Below are 14,992 nucleotides of genomic sequence, written 5' to 3' on the forward strand. Positions count from 1 at the left end.
GTCCTGTTTCAGCGCTGTCTGAGTAGAGAAACCAGAGAGAGAGAGGGGATAGAGAAAGATAGATGCGGATGGGAGAGGACCAAGAGACAGAGAGAGAGACAGGAGTAGAGTGAGAAAGAGGTTGGAGAGAGAGAGAGATGGACAGAGTGAGAGAGGGAAAGGGAAATGGGAGAGTGAGAAATGAGGGGGGAAAGGGGAGATGAATGAGGCACAAGAGAGTGGGGTTGAGGCATGAGTGGAGGTCAGGGAGAAAACAGAGGAAAAAACAGGGTCAAGGGGAAGTGAGAGAAATGGAGAGATTGATGTAGAGGGCAGAGGGGTGGAAGGGGAGTGAGTGATATAGAGGGCAGAGGGGAGGAAGGGGAATGAGTGATATAGAGGGCAGAGGGGTGGAAGGGGAGTGAGTGATATAGAGGGCAGAGGGGAGGAAGGGGAGTGAATGATATAGAGGGCAGAGGGGAGCAAGGGGAGTGAGTGATATAGAGGGCAGAGAGGTGGAAGGGGAGTGAGTGATATAGAGGGCAGAGGGGTGGAAGAGGAGTGAGTGATATAGAGGGCAGAGGGGAGGAAGGGGAGTGAGTGATATAGAGGGCAGAGGGGAGGAAGGGGAGTGAGTAATATAGAGGGCAGAGGGGTGGAAGGGGAGTGAGTGATATAAAGGGCAGAGGGATGGAAGGGGAGTTAGTGATATAGAGGGCAGAAGGGGAAGGGGAGGGAGTCATATAGAGGGCAGAGGGAGGGAAGGGAAGGGAGCAATGTAGAGGGCAGAGGGGAGAAAACAAGAAAGTGAGATTCAGGGAGAGAGATTGAGGAGGGTGAGGGGGAGGGCAGAGAGTGAGGGGAAGGGGAGAAAGAAGTGGGTAGAGAGGAGAATGGTGTGAGAGGTGGGGTAGAAGGGAAAAGAGAGAACAAAAGGGGATGGGGGTTGAAGGAGGTGGTAGTGAGAAAGGGAAGGGGGATTAACTGAGTGAGAGTGAGTGGGGAAGAATGGCGTGAGGGAGGATGGGAGATGGTGAAATAGTGACAAGAGAAGGGGGGTGGGAAAGAGATGGGAAGAGGGTGGAGAGACACAGATAGAGTAGGAATGGGGCAGATGGAGAGAGAGGGAGGGGAAGGGAGGAGACGGGAGGAAAGAATGGAGGGATGCAAGGGGAGGGTGGAGAGTTTGTGAGAGGGTCTTGACAGAGTAAGGAAGGGAGAAGGAGGAGACAGAAGTGGGGAGAGTATATGAGAGGGACACTGATAAGGGGGTAAGAGAGGGAGGTTGTGGCTTTGAGCCCTGTTCCCCAGCAAGAGTCCAGTTCTGTCCGATGGGAGCAAATGATCAGACAGTTTGTTTCCACACTATAGTCTAGAGCTTTACTCAGCTTCTGTACAAATATACAACAGGTTAAAGATGGTGCACGGATCACAGGATTGATCAGACTGGAGCCTGACACCACCCCTCCAACACACACACACACACACACATACAGTCACCACATGGTGAACTGGTTCTTGACAGAGAAGTGCTGCCACTTTCAGTAGATTTATTATGTTCTTCCTGCAGTAGAGGTGGAATGGCCGTATCCCACCTAACGCTCGCACACTGCTCAGTCTGAGCCTAGCCCAAATTCCGCACCTCAAAACTCTACCAAGGTGACCCCTTTCCCCTCTGTTGGTCAGTTGGTGGGGACTGATGCTGACCCTCCTCCTGTCCTAAGGTCAGTGTAGGATCACAGACAGGACAGGAGGTGTAAGACTGGATGGGTGGGTAGAGAGTATATGAGCTGGTAACTCCGTCCAAAGCTCACACTGGACCTCTGTGTGTTTCCGATCTACAGCTCCAGGTCCCCAATCCCATCCTGAACATTCCCTGTACACTTGAAACAGCCGTGGGCCAGAGATTCCCAGGAGTCAGTGGAGATGATGTGACAGAGCTGGGAACAGGGTGAGTGTTCTACAGGAGTCTGATAAGTCACGTTGTTTGTCTGTTGGGACAGGGTGTAACTGGGGTCTCTATGCTGGGGATGTCAGTCTGGGAGAGATCACTGATATTGGTTAACTGATCCTTCCAATGGATCAGGAGGGGTCTGTGGGGACAGTGTTAGCGGGATTCTCCAGTACTTTGAGGTGCCTGCGGTGGGTGGTCCAGGCCTCAGAAGGGCAGGGTTCACTGTCCAGTAGACCATATCTTGTGCCAGGTATGGGGTCTTCACCCTTCTCCTCAAACGACCAAAGGCTGTGCTAAAGGTGGTGGTGAATGGCACCAATAACCAGAGGTAGCTCACAAGAAGAGCGTCTCCACAGAGCCACTGTGGGGTTACAGGCCCCACCCCACTCAATCCCTCTCTAGGGCAGGTTACAGCTGTTGAAGTCCACCCCCTTCTGCGTAACTGTGGAGGGCATCTCTGCCCCTTCCCCATCAGGCAATGAGTCCCACACCCCACCTTCTGGGGAAACACCTTCCCTCCTCTCCTCTCTAAACCTGTAACCCTCTGCCCCTGGTCTGCTTCCTATTTACTCTGCCCAGACCCCTCACCAATTTACACCCTCCACCATCTACCCTCAGCCTCCTCTGTTCCTGGGGAGACAAGCCGAGCCTCTCCCATCTGTCCATGTCTGTGTGTGTTGTCTCCATGTCCTGCATTGGCTCATTCCCAGCAGGAACAATACAGACTAGCGTGCGTTTAGAACAGTGCCCGTTGGACTCTACAGTTCTGTATGTCTATGTCCATGTACTGTACAATTCCAGTACGGTGTTTATGGTCCAGTGATTCCACACCCATGTCCTGTACAGTGCTGGCAGAATCTTTATGATCCAGTGTATCATTGTTTGTTTCCTGGACAGCCCTGGTGTGGTATCTACGGTCTGGTGTGTCTCCATCTGTGTCCTGTACAGACAGATTCCCAGCCTGCTGTGTCCAAATCCTGTAGAGTCCCCCCCACCCCACAGTGGAGTCCTTGTCCTGACTCATTGCCTTCACACACAGTGCTCTTTCCTGGCGATGTAGATGGTGTTGCCGGACGGCTTCGCCCGCAGCGTCCCGTTGTGGGGGTAGAAATGACCCATGGCCACGTGGATGGACTTTTGGTGGTCTGCCACCTCCTCCTCATCCTCTGTCTGAGAGCTCAGGTCCGACGGAGAGGGAGTCAGTGGCCGGGCAGAGAGCGAGGTCACCTGTCGTAGTGAGTGGAGAGGAAGAGGTTGGGGAGGGGAGAAAGGAGGAAGGGATGGAAGAGATCAATAGGGAGAGAGAGTGAAGGGGGAAAAGGGAGGTAAATGGAAAAAGAGAGAAAAGAAATATTAATTTGATAGTTACACAAGATACTCTGCAAATGCTGGAAATCTTGAGCAATACAGACAAAATGCAGAAAGAACACAGCTGGAGATTTAGGGTCCCAGCTTATTTCCCTCCATAGATGTTGTCTGACCTGCTATGTTCCTCCAGCATTTTGTGCATGGTTCTCAGTGATTAGATACAAATGTCCAGGAGATGTTTGAAGAGAGGAATTCAATAGAATGGGAGCGGTGGGTAGTACTGCTGCCTACGAGTAGTGCTTCAGAGACCCAGCTTCGAGCCCAACCTCAGGCACTGTCCCTGTGGAGTCAGCATGCTCTCCCTGTGGGTTTCCATGGGTGCCCCAGTTTCCTCACAGACTCCACAGATGTGTGGCTCAGTGACTTAATTGTCCTCAGTGAGTTGGCCCCTGTGTGTGGGTGAAGGGTACAATCTGGGAGGGTGTGGATGGGAATGTGGGCCAGTGAGATAAAACTGGAGTAAATGGAAGGTTGATGGTTGGATGGACCCAGTAGGCAAAAGAACCTGGCCTTGTGCTGTATCTCTATCAGTGCTTGACAGGATTGTGCAGGAGGAGCTTCACTCTGTGACCAACCCATGCCTTTGTGAGTGTCTGACATGATGATGTACAATGAGCTTCCTTCTGTGTCTCACCTGTGCCCTGGGAATCTGTGATGTAACAGTGTAGAGAGAGCTTCACTCTGTGTCTGACCCCGGGAGTGTGTGATGGAACAGTGTAGAGGGAGCATCACTCTGTGTCTGACCCCGGGAGTGTGTGATGAAACAGTGTAGAGGGAGTTTCACTCTGTGTCTGACCCGTGTCCTGGGAGTGTGTGATGGGACAGTGTAGAGGGAGTTTCACTCTGTATCTGACCCTGGGAGTGTGTGATGGGACAATGTAGAGGGAGGTTCACTCTGTGTCTGACCTGTACCCTGGGAGTGTGTGATTGGACAGTGTAGAGGGAGTTTCACTCTGTATCTGACCCTGGGAGTGTGTGATGGGACAGTGTAGAGGGAGATTCACCGTGTGTCTGACCCTGGGAGTGTGCGATGGGACAGTGTAGAGGGAGATTCACCGTGTGTCTGACCCTGGGAGTGTGTGATGGGACAGTGTAGAGGGAGATTCACCGTGTGTCTTATCCTGGGAGTGTGCGATGGGACAGTGTAGAGGGAGATTCACCGTGTGTCTGACCCTGGGAGTGTGCGATGGGACAGTGTAGAGGGAGATTCACCGTGTGTCTGACCCTGGGAGTGTGTGATGGGACAGTGTAGAGGGAGATTCACCATGTGTCTGACCCTGGGAGTGTGTGATGGGACAGTGTAGAGGGAGATTCACTCTTAGTCCTCACCTGCTCCTGGTTATTCCTGAGGTCACGGATGCTGCTGTTTTGTGTGTCTCCTGGTGAGACCGACCTCTCACTGGGACCCAGCGACCAGTCCCTCATGCTGTGCCTCTGGCTATTGGGCAGGCTGTTCCTGTAGGCCCCGAAGGGGTAGGCAGCTGGGGACCGGGTTTCACTGGCTGTCGATCGCAGGCTGTAACGATGGTTGCCCAGGGGCAGAGGTGCCAGTGGGGTCTCCACTGGCCCCGACAACAGGTCCCTCGAGCTGCTCCTCTGTTGTGGCAAATGCTCTTCTATCATGGGCTCCTGCTCCAGCTGTTGGCACATGAAAGCAGGGAGGCATTAAAATTGAGCCCCAGGCTTTGATCTTGGCATTCCCCACTTTAGCTTCCTGTGACTTGGGATAGAGAGGGTGGAAACACTGGAATTCCAAATGCCATTACAGCCATCCATATCCCACTACTCAACCCCTCCAAACTTCTCTCTGTCCTTCCACATCACTCTCAAATTCACTTGCATTCTCTCCTGTCTTTCTTCCCTTCTTTACTCTCTCAAAAGCCCCTCAAATTTTCTCCCCATCCTTCTCTCTCCTCATCACTCCTTCATCCTCTATCTCTCTCCTCTCCCCCACACAGGCTGTCCCCTTCCCTCACCCAACCTCCTAAGGGCTCTATTACCTTAATCACCTCCAGTTCATTACAAATCATTGAATCCAGTATAGCTGATCCCCTCGTGGGCTCAACAACAAACTGCTCTAAAAAGCCATCTCATAGGCATTCAACCATCTCATTCTCTTGAGATCCAATACCAACCTGATTTTCCCAATTGACCTGCATCTTGAAATCTCCCGTGACTATCATAAAATTGATCTTGAATCGTCTTTTCTATTTCCCATTGTAATCTGTGGTTCACATCCCAGCTACTGTTTGGAGGCCTCTATATAACTACCATCAGAGTTCTTTTAAACTCAACCTGTAAGGATTCAACATCTTCCATAAGAACATAGGAAATAGGAGCAGGAGTCAGCCATCTGGCCCGTCGAGCTTGCTCTGCCGATCAATAAGATCATGGCTGTTTTAGCCATGGACTCATCTCCACCTCCCTGCCTTTCCCCATAACCCTTAATTCCCCTACTATGCAAAAATCTATCCAACCTTGTCTTAAATATATTTACTGGAGGTAGACTCCACTGGTTCAATGAGTAGAGAATTCCACAGATTCACCACTCTCTTGGAAAAACAGTTTCTCCTCAGCTTCCTCCTAAATCTAACCCCCCAAATCTACAGACTATGTCTCCTAGTTCTAGTCTCACCTACCCATGGAAACATCTTTCCTGCCTCAATCTTATCTATCCCTTTTATAATTTTATATGTTTCTATAATATCTCCTCTCATCCTTCTGAATTCCAGCGAGTACAGTCCCAGGCAACTCAATCTCTCCTCATAGTCTCACCCCCTCATCTCTGGAATCAACCAGGTGAACCTCCTCTGCACGGCCTCCAAAGCCAGTATATCCTTCCTCAAGTAAGGAGACCAGAACTGCACACAGTACTCCAGATGTGGCCTCACCAGAAACCTGTACAGTTGCAGCATGACCTCCCTGCTCTTAAATTCAATCCCTCTGGCAGTGAAGGCCAACATCCCATTTGCCTTCTTGATAGCCTGCTGCACCTGCAAACCAACCTTTTGTGATTCATGCACAAGCACTCCCAAGTCCCTCTGCACAGCAGCATGCTGCAATTTTTTTTACCATTTAAATAATAATCTGATCTTCCATTTTCCCTTCCAAAGTGGATGACCTCACATTTACCAACATTGTACTCCCATCTGCCAGACCCTTGCCCACTCACTTAACCTATCTATATCTCTCTGCAGACTCTCCGTATCTTCTGCAAATTTGCTTTTCCACTCAATTTAGTGTCATCAGCAAACTTAGATACACCACACTCAGTCCCCTCTTCCAGATCATTAATGTATATCGTGAACAGTTACAGGCCTAGCACCGGCTCTGGCACTATTTTTTGCACCAATCTCTATAAACTCTGGAGATCATTGTGTGTGAAATTCCCAGGAGATCTGCATTTTCTGAGATACTCAAACCACCCCATCTGGCACGAACAATCATTCCACAGTCAAAGTCACTTAGATCACATTTCCTCCCCATTCTGATGTTTGGTCTGATTAACAACTGAACCTCTCGACCATGTCTGCATGCTTTTATTCATTGAGTTGCTGCCACTTAATTGACTGATTAGATATTTGTATAAATGACAGGTGTACCTAATAAGGTGGCCACAGAGTGTATACATATTTGGATAGATAGTGCCTGATTAGGGATAGGTTCTTTTGAGGAGGTCACCAGGGAAGTTGATGAAAGAATGGCAGTGGATGTTGCCTATATGAACTTTAGCAAGTGCTTTGACAAGATCCCACATGGGAGCTGGTTTGCTTGGGAGGCTGCTTGGCATTCAGGATGAGCTGGAGAATTGGATTAGGCGTTGGCTACCTGCCAGAAGCCAAAAGGAAAGTGGTAGTAGATGTTTGTCTCCGTATGTGCCACAGGGATCAGTGCTGGGTCTGTTGTTGTTTGTCATCTATATCAATGATCTGGATGATAACGTGGTTAACTGGATCAGCAAAATTTGTGGATGACACCAAGATTGGGGGTGTAGTGAACAGTAAGGAAGACTATCAGAGCTTGCAGGGGGGTCTAAACCAGCTGGAAAAAGAGGCTGAAAATAGCAGGTGGAATTTAATGCAGACAAGTTTGAGGTGTTGCATTTTGGGAGGACAAACCAGGATAGGACTTGCACAGTAGACAGGATCATGAAGAAATCTTTGGTGCATTAGAGTTGAAAACAAAGTAATTTAAAGCACTGTGTGCAGTTCTGCTTGCCTACCTACAGGAGAGATATAAACAGACTGAAAGAGTACAGAGTAAATTTACAAGGACGTTGCCAGGACTTGAGGACCTGAGTTACAGGGAAATGTTGAATAGGTTGGGACTTTATTCCCTGAAACGTAGGAGAATGAGGGGAGATTTGATAGAGGAATATAACATTATGAGGGGTATAGATAGTGTAAATGCAAGCAGGCTTTTTTCCACTAACGTTGGCTGAGACTACAACTTGAGCTCCATAGGTAAGGGTGAAAGGTGAAATATTTAAGCATAATCTGACAAGGCATTTCTTCACTCAGAGGGTGGTGCAAGGGCAGAATGAGCTGTCAATGCAAGTGGGATATGTGGGATTGAATTCAACATTTAAGAGAACTTTTGAAAAAGTACATGGACATGTGTATGAGGGCTATGATTCAAGTGCAGGTTGATGTGACTAGTCATGGATTAGATGGGCCAAATGGCCTGTTTCTGTGCTAGGAGGCAGTGTTGAGCACTGAGAGTCCTTCCAGGAAACAAGTAGTTGAGGCGAGAGTGAGGCGCCATGGGCACAATGCTATTACAGCTCGGGGTGTCAGAGTCTGGAATTCAGAGGACAAGAAGACAAGTGATGTGCAGTGGTGGGACAGGAGGGAGGGGAATATTCCAATTTAAGTTCACACTGGTCTACCCCACAGGGAAATGGTGACAGACAGACAGTGTTGGTGTCAGGAGGGAGCTGGGTGTCACCGGACGTTACCCTGCAGGAACAGCTTCTTCCGAAGGAAACAGTCCAATGGCCATTATTGTGAGAAGGTTCAGCTCCAAGAGTAGAGGCACTCCATGTAGAGATGGGGAGAAATTTCTTCACCCAGAAAGGGGAGTCCTTGGTATTTCTCTCTCCTAATGGCTCAGGGACTCTTTCACTGATGAGATTTGGGACACAGATTTGGGATGTGTGATATTGTGGGAACGGAGGGATGGGGCTGAGGTAACAGATTAGTCTTGGTTGAAGTGTGTGGGGCAGCAGGAAGAAGGGGCTTCTGTTTCCACTGTGTGCCGATTCCACAATCTCAAGAGAGAGGCCAAGCAGGTACCCTGTAGACCCCTCTCCCCTTGCAGCCCACCCAACAGCCACCTTCTCCAACACCCTGCACCACCCCTCCACCCCTCACCACCAGCACTCACGTCAATATCCCGGCTCCCACCGTTCTCCAACATACGGACATCCACAGAGGCAGACATGGAGTTACAGCGGCGGATGGAGGGCTGCCGAGACATGGTGGAGATCTCCTCCCTGGGCAGAGGAGAGCAGGGGTCAGTGAATGGGAACGAGAGGTCCAATACCTGGGCACAGACCTCTTCTCCCTCTCCCCCATCCCTCACTTTGTTTTCTCTGTTCCCACCTTCTCCTCAATCCTACCTACTCTCTCACTCCCCTCCCTCAATTCTCTCACTCATCCCCTTCAATCCTCTCCCCCTCCCTCACACTCACCTTCCTCTCCTCCTCCCCTCCTCCTTTCTGACAGTCCCCTCGTCCTCCTCTCCAAGATTCCTGCACTCCCTCCATTACAACATGATGATCCACCTTCTCCACCCAGTTCCAACTTCACCCGACCCACACTGTCCCCCTGCCCATGTTCTCTGTCACCCAGTTCTCCTGTTCTCACTCACAGTTTGAAGACCATTTGCTCTGTTTTCTTGCGGTGTGAGCGGTTCACAGCAAACACAGCGCCAACGAAGATCAGCACGAGGACCAGGCCGACCACGCCAATGGCCACGAACGCCAGGGTCAGCATACTCACCCCAGCCACATTCGAATCTGTGAGGGGGCAACCGACAGAGGTCAGCACTGGAACACACCCACACTCAAACCCTCCAGAGGCTGATGAAAGGCCTAATAGAGGTTTAGAAAATTCTGAGGCATAGGTAGAGCAGGCCGCCGATATCCCTTTGCAGGGCCAAAATGCCTAATACCAGAGGGAGTGCAATGAAGGTGAGACAAGGTGAGTCAAAGCAGGATATGGAAGGTAAGATGCTTTTTTTTAAAAAAAACACAGAGGGTGGTGGATGCCTAGAATGTGTTGCTTGGGGTGGTGGTGGAGACTGATACAAGGCTTTGTTCCTGTGTTGTTCTATGTCCCTTCACACACTCCCAGGGCACAGGTCAGACACAGAGTGAAGTTCCCTCTACACTGTCCCCTCACACACTCCCAGGGTACGGGTCAGACACAGAGTGAAGCTCCCTCTACAATATCCTATCATACACTTCCAGGGCACGGGTTAAACACAGAGTGAAGCTCCCAATACACTGTCCCCTCACACACTCCCAGGGCACAGGTCAGACACAGAGTGAAGTTCGCTCTACACTGTCCCCTCACACACTCCCAGGGTACGGGTCAGACACAGAGTGAAGCTCCCTCTACACTGTTCCATCACACAATCTTGGGGTTAGACACAGAGTGAAATTCCCCCTACAATATCCTATCATACACTTCCAGGGCACGGGTTAAACACAGAGTGAAGCTCCCAATACACTGTCCCCTCACACGCTCTCAAGGGTACAGGTCAGACACAGAGTTAAGCTCTATCGGAGGGAGGGACAAGGAGGGGGATATGTCCTCTCAGGGGAACTCAGCAACAGCCAGGCTGTGGCCCCATTGTTGTCTCTGTTGCACTGAGGCATGAGGGGAGAGGAGAGCTGCAGTGATCAGGGACTTGACTGGATGGGGAGCAGATGGGTGTATCTGTATCTGGGAATGATCTCTGGGATGCTGTCACCTCCCTGATGCAAGAGCGGTTTTAGGGCATTCTGAAGGGGGAGCAAAGCAGCCCGAGGGTGCGGTTCACACCAATACAGCAGGGTGGTAATAAAGAGGGGTGAGGCCCTGCAATATAAATTTAGTGAGATAGCATGCAGGTTAAGGAGCTTGGTTGTAATCTTAGCACAACACTCTCCTCAGCACAGGAATAGGAAGATAGGGTAGATGAGTGTGCGGCTGAGAAACTGATGTAGGAGGGAGGATTGCAGATACCAGGATCATTGGGACCTTTCCTGGGGGAGTGGGACCTCTACAGGCAGGATGGTTGCAGCTGGACTGGAACGGGTCCCTTATCCCTGCTGCTGCGGAGGGTTAAAGTTTGATGGGGCAGAGATGCTCTTGTAGAGCATCTGGAAGCAGGTATGGAATATAAGCCAAGTAAATCCAGTGGGTAGAGTAGACAGGGGCTCAAAAAGGCAGAGGGCTTCAATTGCAAGGAGCCTGACTGATGAACAGAGCATCGATGATAACCTGGGAAGGTAATATTATTGCAATCACACAAACACGGTTGAAGGAAGGCAGAGATAACAGCTCAACGCCCAGGCTAGAAAGAACCTATGTGAAAGAGAAGGGGTCTTCTTCCGCCGGCTCCATCTCTGAGCTTACTTCTTTGGCAAGGACTCTCCTACCCCCACCGATTACCCCTTCTCCCGTCTTCAACCCTCCTCCTCTTCATGGACACCCCGCTCTGATCTTCTGCCTGCTCTGGATCTCTTTATTGCTAATTGCCGACGGGACATCAACCGTCTCGACTTCACCACACCCTGCTCCAATTCCAACCTCACTCCTTCCGAACGCTCTGCTCTCCGCTCCCTCCGCACCAATACCAACCTCACAATAAAATCCACTGATAAGGGGGGAGCTGTTGTTGTCTGGCGTACTGATCTCTACCTGGCTGAGGCACAGTGACAACTCACTGATACCTCCTCTTATTTACCCCTTGATCATGACCCCACTAAGGAGCACCAGGCCATTGTTTCCTACACCATTACCAACCTTATCAGCTCTGGGGATCTCCCATCCACTGCCACCAACCTAATAGTTCCCACACCCCGCACTTCCCATTTCTACCTCCTACCCAAGATCCACAAACCTGCCTGTCCAGGTAGACCTATTGTCTCAGCTTGCTCCTGCCCCACCAAACTCATTTCTGCATACCTTGACACTGTTTTATCCCCCCCTTGTTCAATCTCTTCCCATCTATGTTCGTAACACTTCTCGCGCTTTGAATTTTTTCAATGATTTTAAGTTCCCTGGCCCCCACCGCCTTATTTTCACCATGGATGTCCAGTCCCTATGTATCTCCATCCCCCACCAGGTCTCAAAGCTCTTCACTTCTTTTTGAATTCCAGACCTAACCAATTCCCCTCTACCACCACTCTCCTCCATCGAGCGGAATTAGTTCTTACTCTCAATAATTTTTCCTTTGGCTCCGCCCACTTCCTCCAAACCAAGGATGTAGCCATTGGCACCTGCATGGGTCCCAGTTATGCCTGCCTTTTTGTTGGCTTTGTGGAACAGTCCATGTTCCAAGTCTATACGTGTATCCGTCCCTCTCTTTTCCTTCGCTACATCGACGACTGCATTGGCGCTGCCTCTTGCACGCGTGCTGAGCTCGTCAACTTCATTAACTTTGTCTCCAACTTTCACCCTGCCCTCAAATTTACCTGGTCCATTTCCGACACCTCCCTCCCCTTTCTTGATCTTTCTGTCTCCATCTCTGGAGACGGCTTATCTACTGATATCTACTATAAGCCTACAGACTCTCACAGCTACCTGGACTATTCCTCTTCCCACCCTGTCTCTTGCAAAAATGCTATCGCCTTCTCACAATTCCTCCGTCTCCACCGCATCTGCTCTCAGGATGAGGCCTTTCATTCCAGGACGAAGGAGATGTCTTACTTTTTTAAACAAAGGGGCTTCCCTTCTTCCACCATCAACTCTGCTCTCAAACGCATCTCTCCCATTTCCCGCACATCTGCCCTCACCCCATCCGCCTGCCACCCCACTCGAGATAGGGTTCCCCTTGTCCTCACCTACCACCCCACTAGCCTCCAGGTCCAACGTATAATTCTCCGTAACTTCCGCCAACTCCTACGGGATCCCACTACCAAACACATCTTTCCCTCCCCCCCTCTTTCTGCTTTCCACAGGGATCGCTCCCTACGCGACTCCCTTGTCCACTCGTCCCCCCCATCCCTTCCCACCAATCTCACTCCTGGCACTTATCCTTGTAAGCGGAACAAGTGCTACACCTGCCCTTACACTTCCTCCCTCACCACCATTCAGGGCCCCAGACCCTCCTTCCAGGTGAGGCAACACGTCACCTGTGAGTCAGCTGGTGTGATATACTGCGTCCGGTGCTCTTGGTGTGGCCTTTTATATATTGGTGAGACCCGACGCAGACTGGGAGACTGTTTCACTGAACACCTACGCTCGGTCCGCCAGAGAAAGCAGGATCTCCCAGTGGCCACACATTTTAATTCCACGTCCCATTCTCATTCTGATATGTCTATCCATGGCCTCCTCTACTGTCAAGATGAAGCCACACTCAGGTTGGAGGAACAACACCTTATATACCAGCTGGGTAGCCTCCAACCTGATGGCATGAACATTGACTTCTCTAACTTCCGTTAATGCCCCTCCTCCCCTTCTTACCCCATCCCTGACATATTTAGTTGTGTTTTTTTTCTCTCTCTCTGCCCATCACTCTGCCTGTTCTCCATCTCCCTCTGGTGCTCCCCCCCCCCCACCCCAGCCTTTCTTTCTCCCGAGGCCTCCTGTCCCATGGTCCTTTCCCTTCTCCAGATCTGTATCACTTTCACCAATCTCCTTTCCAGCTCTTAGCTTCATCCCACCCCCTCCGGTCCTCTCCTATAATTTCACATTCCCCCCTCCCCCCACTGCTTTCAAATCTCTTACTATCTTTCCTTTCAGTTAGTCCTGACGAAGGGTCTCGGCCCGAAACGTTGACAGTGCTTCTCCTTATAGATGCTGCCTGGCCTGCTGTGTTCCACCAGCATTTTGTGTGTGTTGTTTGAATTTCCAGCATCTGCAGATTTCCTCGTGTTTGCTCAAAGAGAAGGGGCATCACTGTAGGACTCAGGGAGAATGTTAGAAACCTGTCCCAATAAGGCCATGTGGGTAGAGTTAGAGATGAGAATCACTTTGCTGGGGTTACACTGCAGGATCACCAATGGTCATTGGGAGAGAGAGAGATATGGAGACAAATCACAGACTGGTGTAAGAGCAAAGTTAGTTGGGGGGGGGGGGGGGTTAATGCTCCACATTATTGACTGGGTTGCTGTTGTCCAAGGACTTGAGGTGGGGAGGGATTTGTAACATGCCTCTTTAAGAGTTTTCAAGCCAATACATAAACAGTCCCATCCAAGAGATGGGGCTGTACTGGACCGACCCTTGGGAAATTGGTGTAAGTATCGATAGGGGAGCATTTTGAGGTTGGTGATCATAATCTACAGTCACAAACAATCTGGTGGAGCAACAACTTTAGAGTGGGGTGCAGCCATTGATGCTTTAAGCTAAAACTCCATATCAGGACTGAGAGGAGAGAGGGGCTGGTCAGTACAAAGTGGGGAGGGGCATTGCTGAGGTAGGAGCCAGATGTGACTGATGAACTGCCAGGGGAGAGGGGGAGAGTGTTGAATGACAGACAGATAAAGGCAGGTGGGGGGGGGGGTGGGGAGAGGTAGAGTTGGGAGACAGGAGCTGGTGGATGATAGGTGAGGCCAAAAGACAAGAAAAAGCCGAGAACGCCAGGGAGTGGGATGTGAGGGTAAAGGTTAGAGAAGATCAGGTGGGTGATAAGCAGGAAGATGAAGACAACCAATACTGGAAACTGATAGGGTCATGGAAATCATTGGGGGATAGTTCGAGGAAGCTATGGAAAGGGACGAGGATGGGTCAGAAGTTCGGACGAGGCTGATTACAGAAATATGGGTCAGCTGGGAGCAGATGCTGGTGGGGTAAATATCCAACAGTGGGGAGTTCAGGACTAGCAGGTTCTCATGAGGGTGAAAGACAAGGCTGGCACTTTACTCACTCCCTGATGACATCAAGGCATTGCTGAAGGTAAAAGGGAAGCATTTGGCAAGTACAGACAATGGAAAAACAAGAGGGAACCTCGAGGAATATTGAGAGTGTAGCAAAACTCTTAAAAAATAAAATAGCAGGACAAAGAGAGGTTTATGAAATATCCATGATGGAGAAGTCCCTAGGCATTTAGTGAATATACCAGGGAAAATTTGGGTAAACTAGTTTATTATTACATTTTATTTTGTAATAATGGACTCTTGAACTCACAATCTACGTCATTATGATCTTACACCTTATTATCTACCTGTCTGCATTTTCTCTGTAGGTGCATTCTACAATCATTTTACCTTGTTGTGTCTGAATGCGCTGTAAAATATTATCTGGAAAAACAACGTGCAAGACAGGTTTTTCACCTTTAAATTGGTACATCCGACAATAACAAACCAATTCCAATTCCACATATTGTCAAATACCGATGTCTAGTGAAAAGCTTGTCTTGTATACGAGTCATACAAATCAGATCGTTACAGAGTACAAGAGAAAACAAGGACAGAATGGAGAATAATGTGGTACAGTTACAGAGAAAGTGCAGGGTTGCTAGACAATGAATTACAGGCCC

The 14,992-nt window shown here is 49.9% G+C and overlaps 1 protein-coding gene across 1 annotated transcript in view; it reads right to left on the minus strand.

Annotated features, from left to right (window-relative positions):
- Positions 1-1,332: 1,332 nt before the first annotated feature.
- The window catches only part of LOC140717412 (nectin-4-like), a 100,389-nt gene continuing 86,729 nt past the window's right edge, over positions 1,333-14,992 (minus strand). The window contains 4 exon segments of the mRNA XM_073030959.1: positions 1,333-3,160; positions 4,631-4,939; positions 8,687-8,795; positions 9,173-9,320. Coding sequence (XP_072887060.1) covers positions 2,963-3,160; positions 4,631-4,939; positions 8,687-8,795; positions 9,173-9,320 — 764 coding nt within the window. The 3' untranslated portion in view covers positions 1,333-2,962.

Source organism: Hemitrygon akajei, chromosome 27 (assembly GCF_048418815.1).
Source record: "Hemitrygon akajei chromosome 27, sHemAka1.3, whole genome shotgun sequence".
NCBI lineage: Eukaryota > Metazoa > Chordata > Chondrichthyes > Myliobatiformes > Dasyatidae > Hemitrygon > Hemitrygon akajei.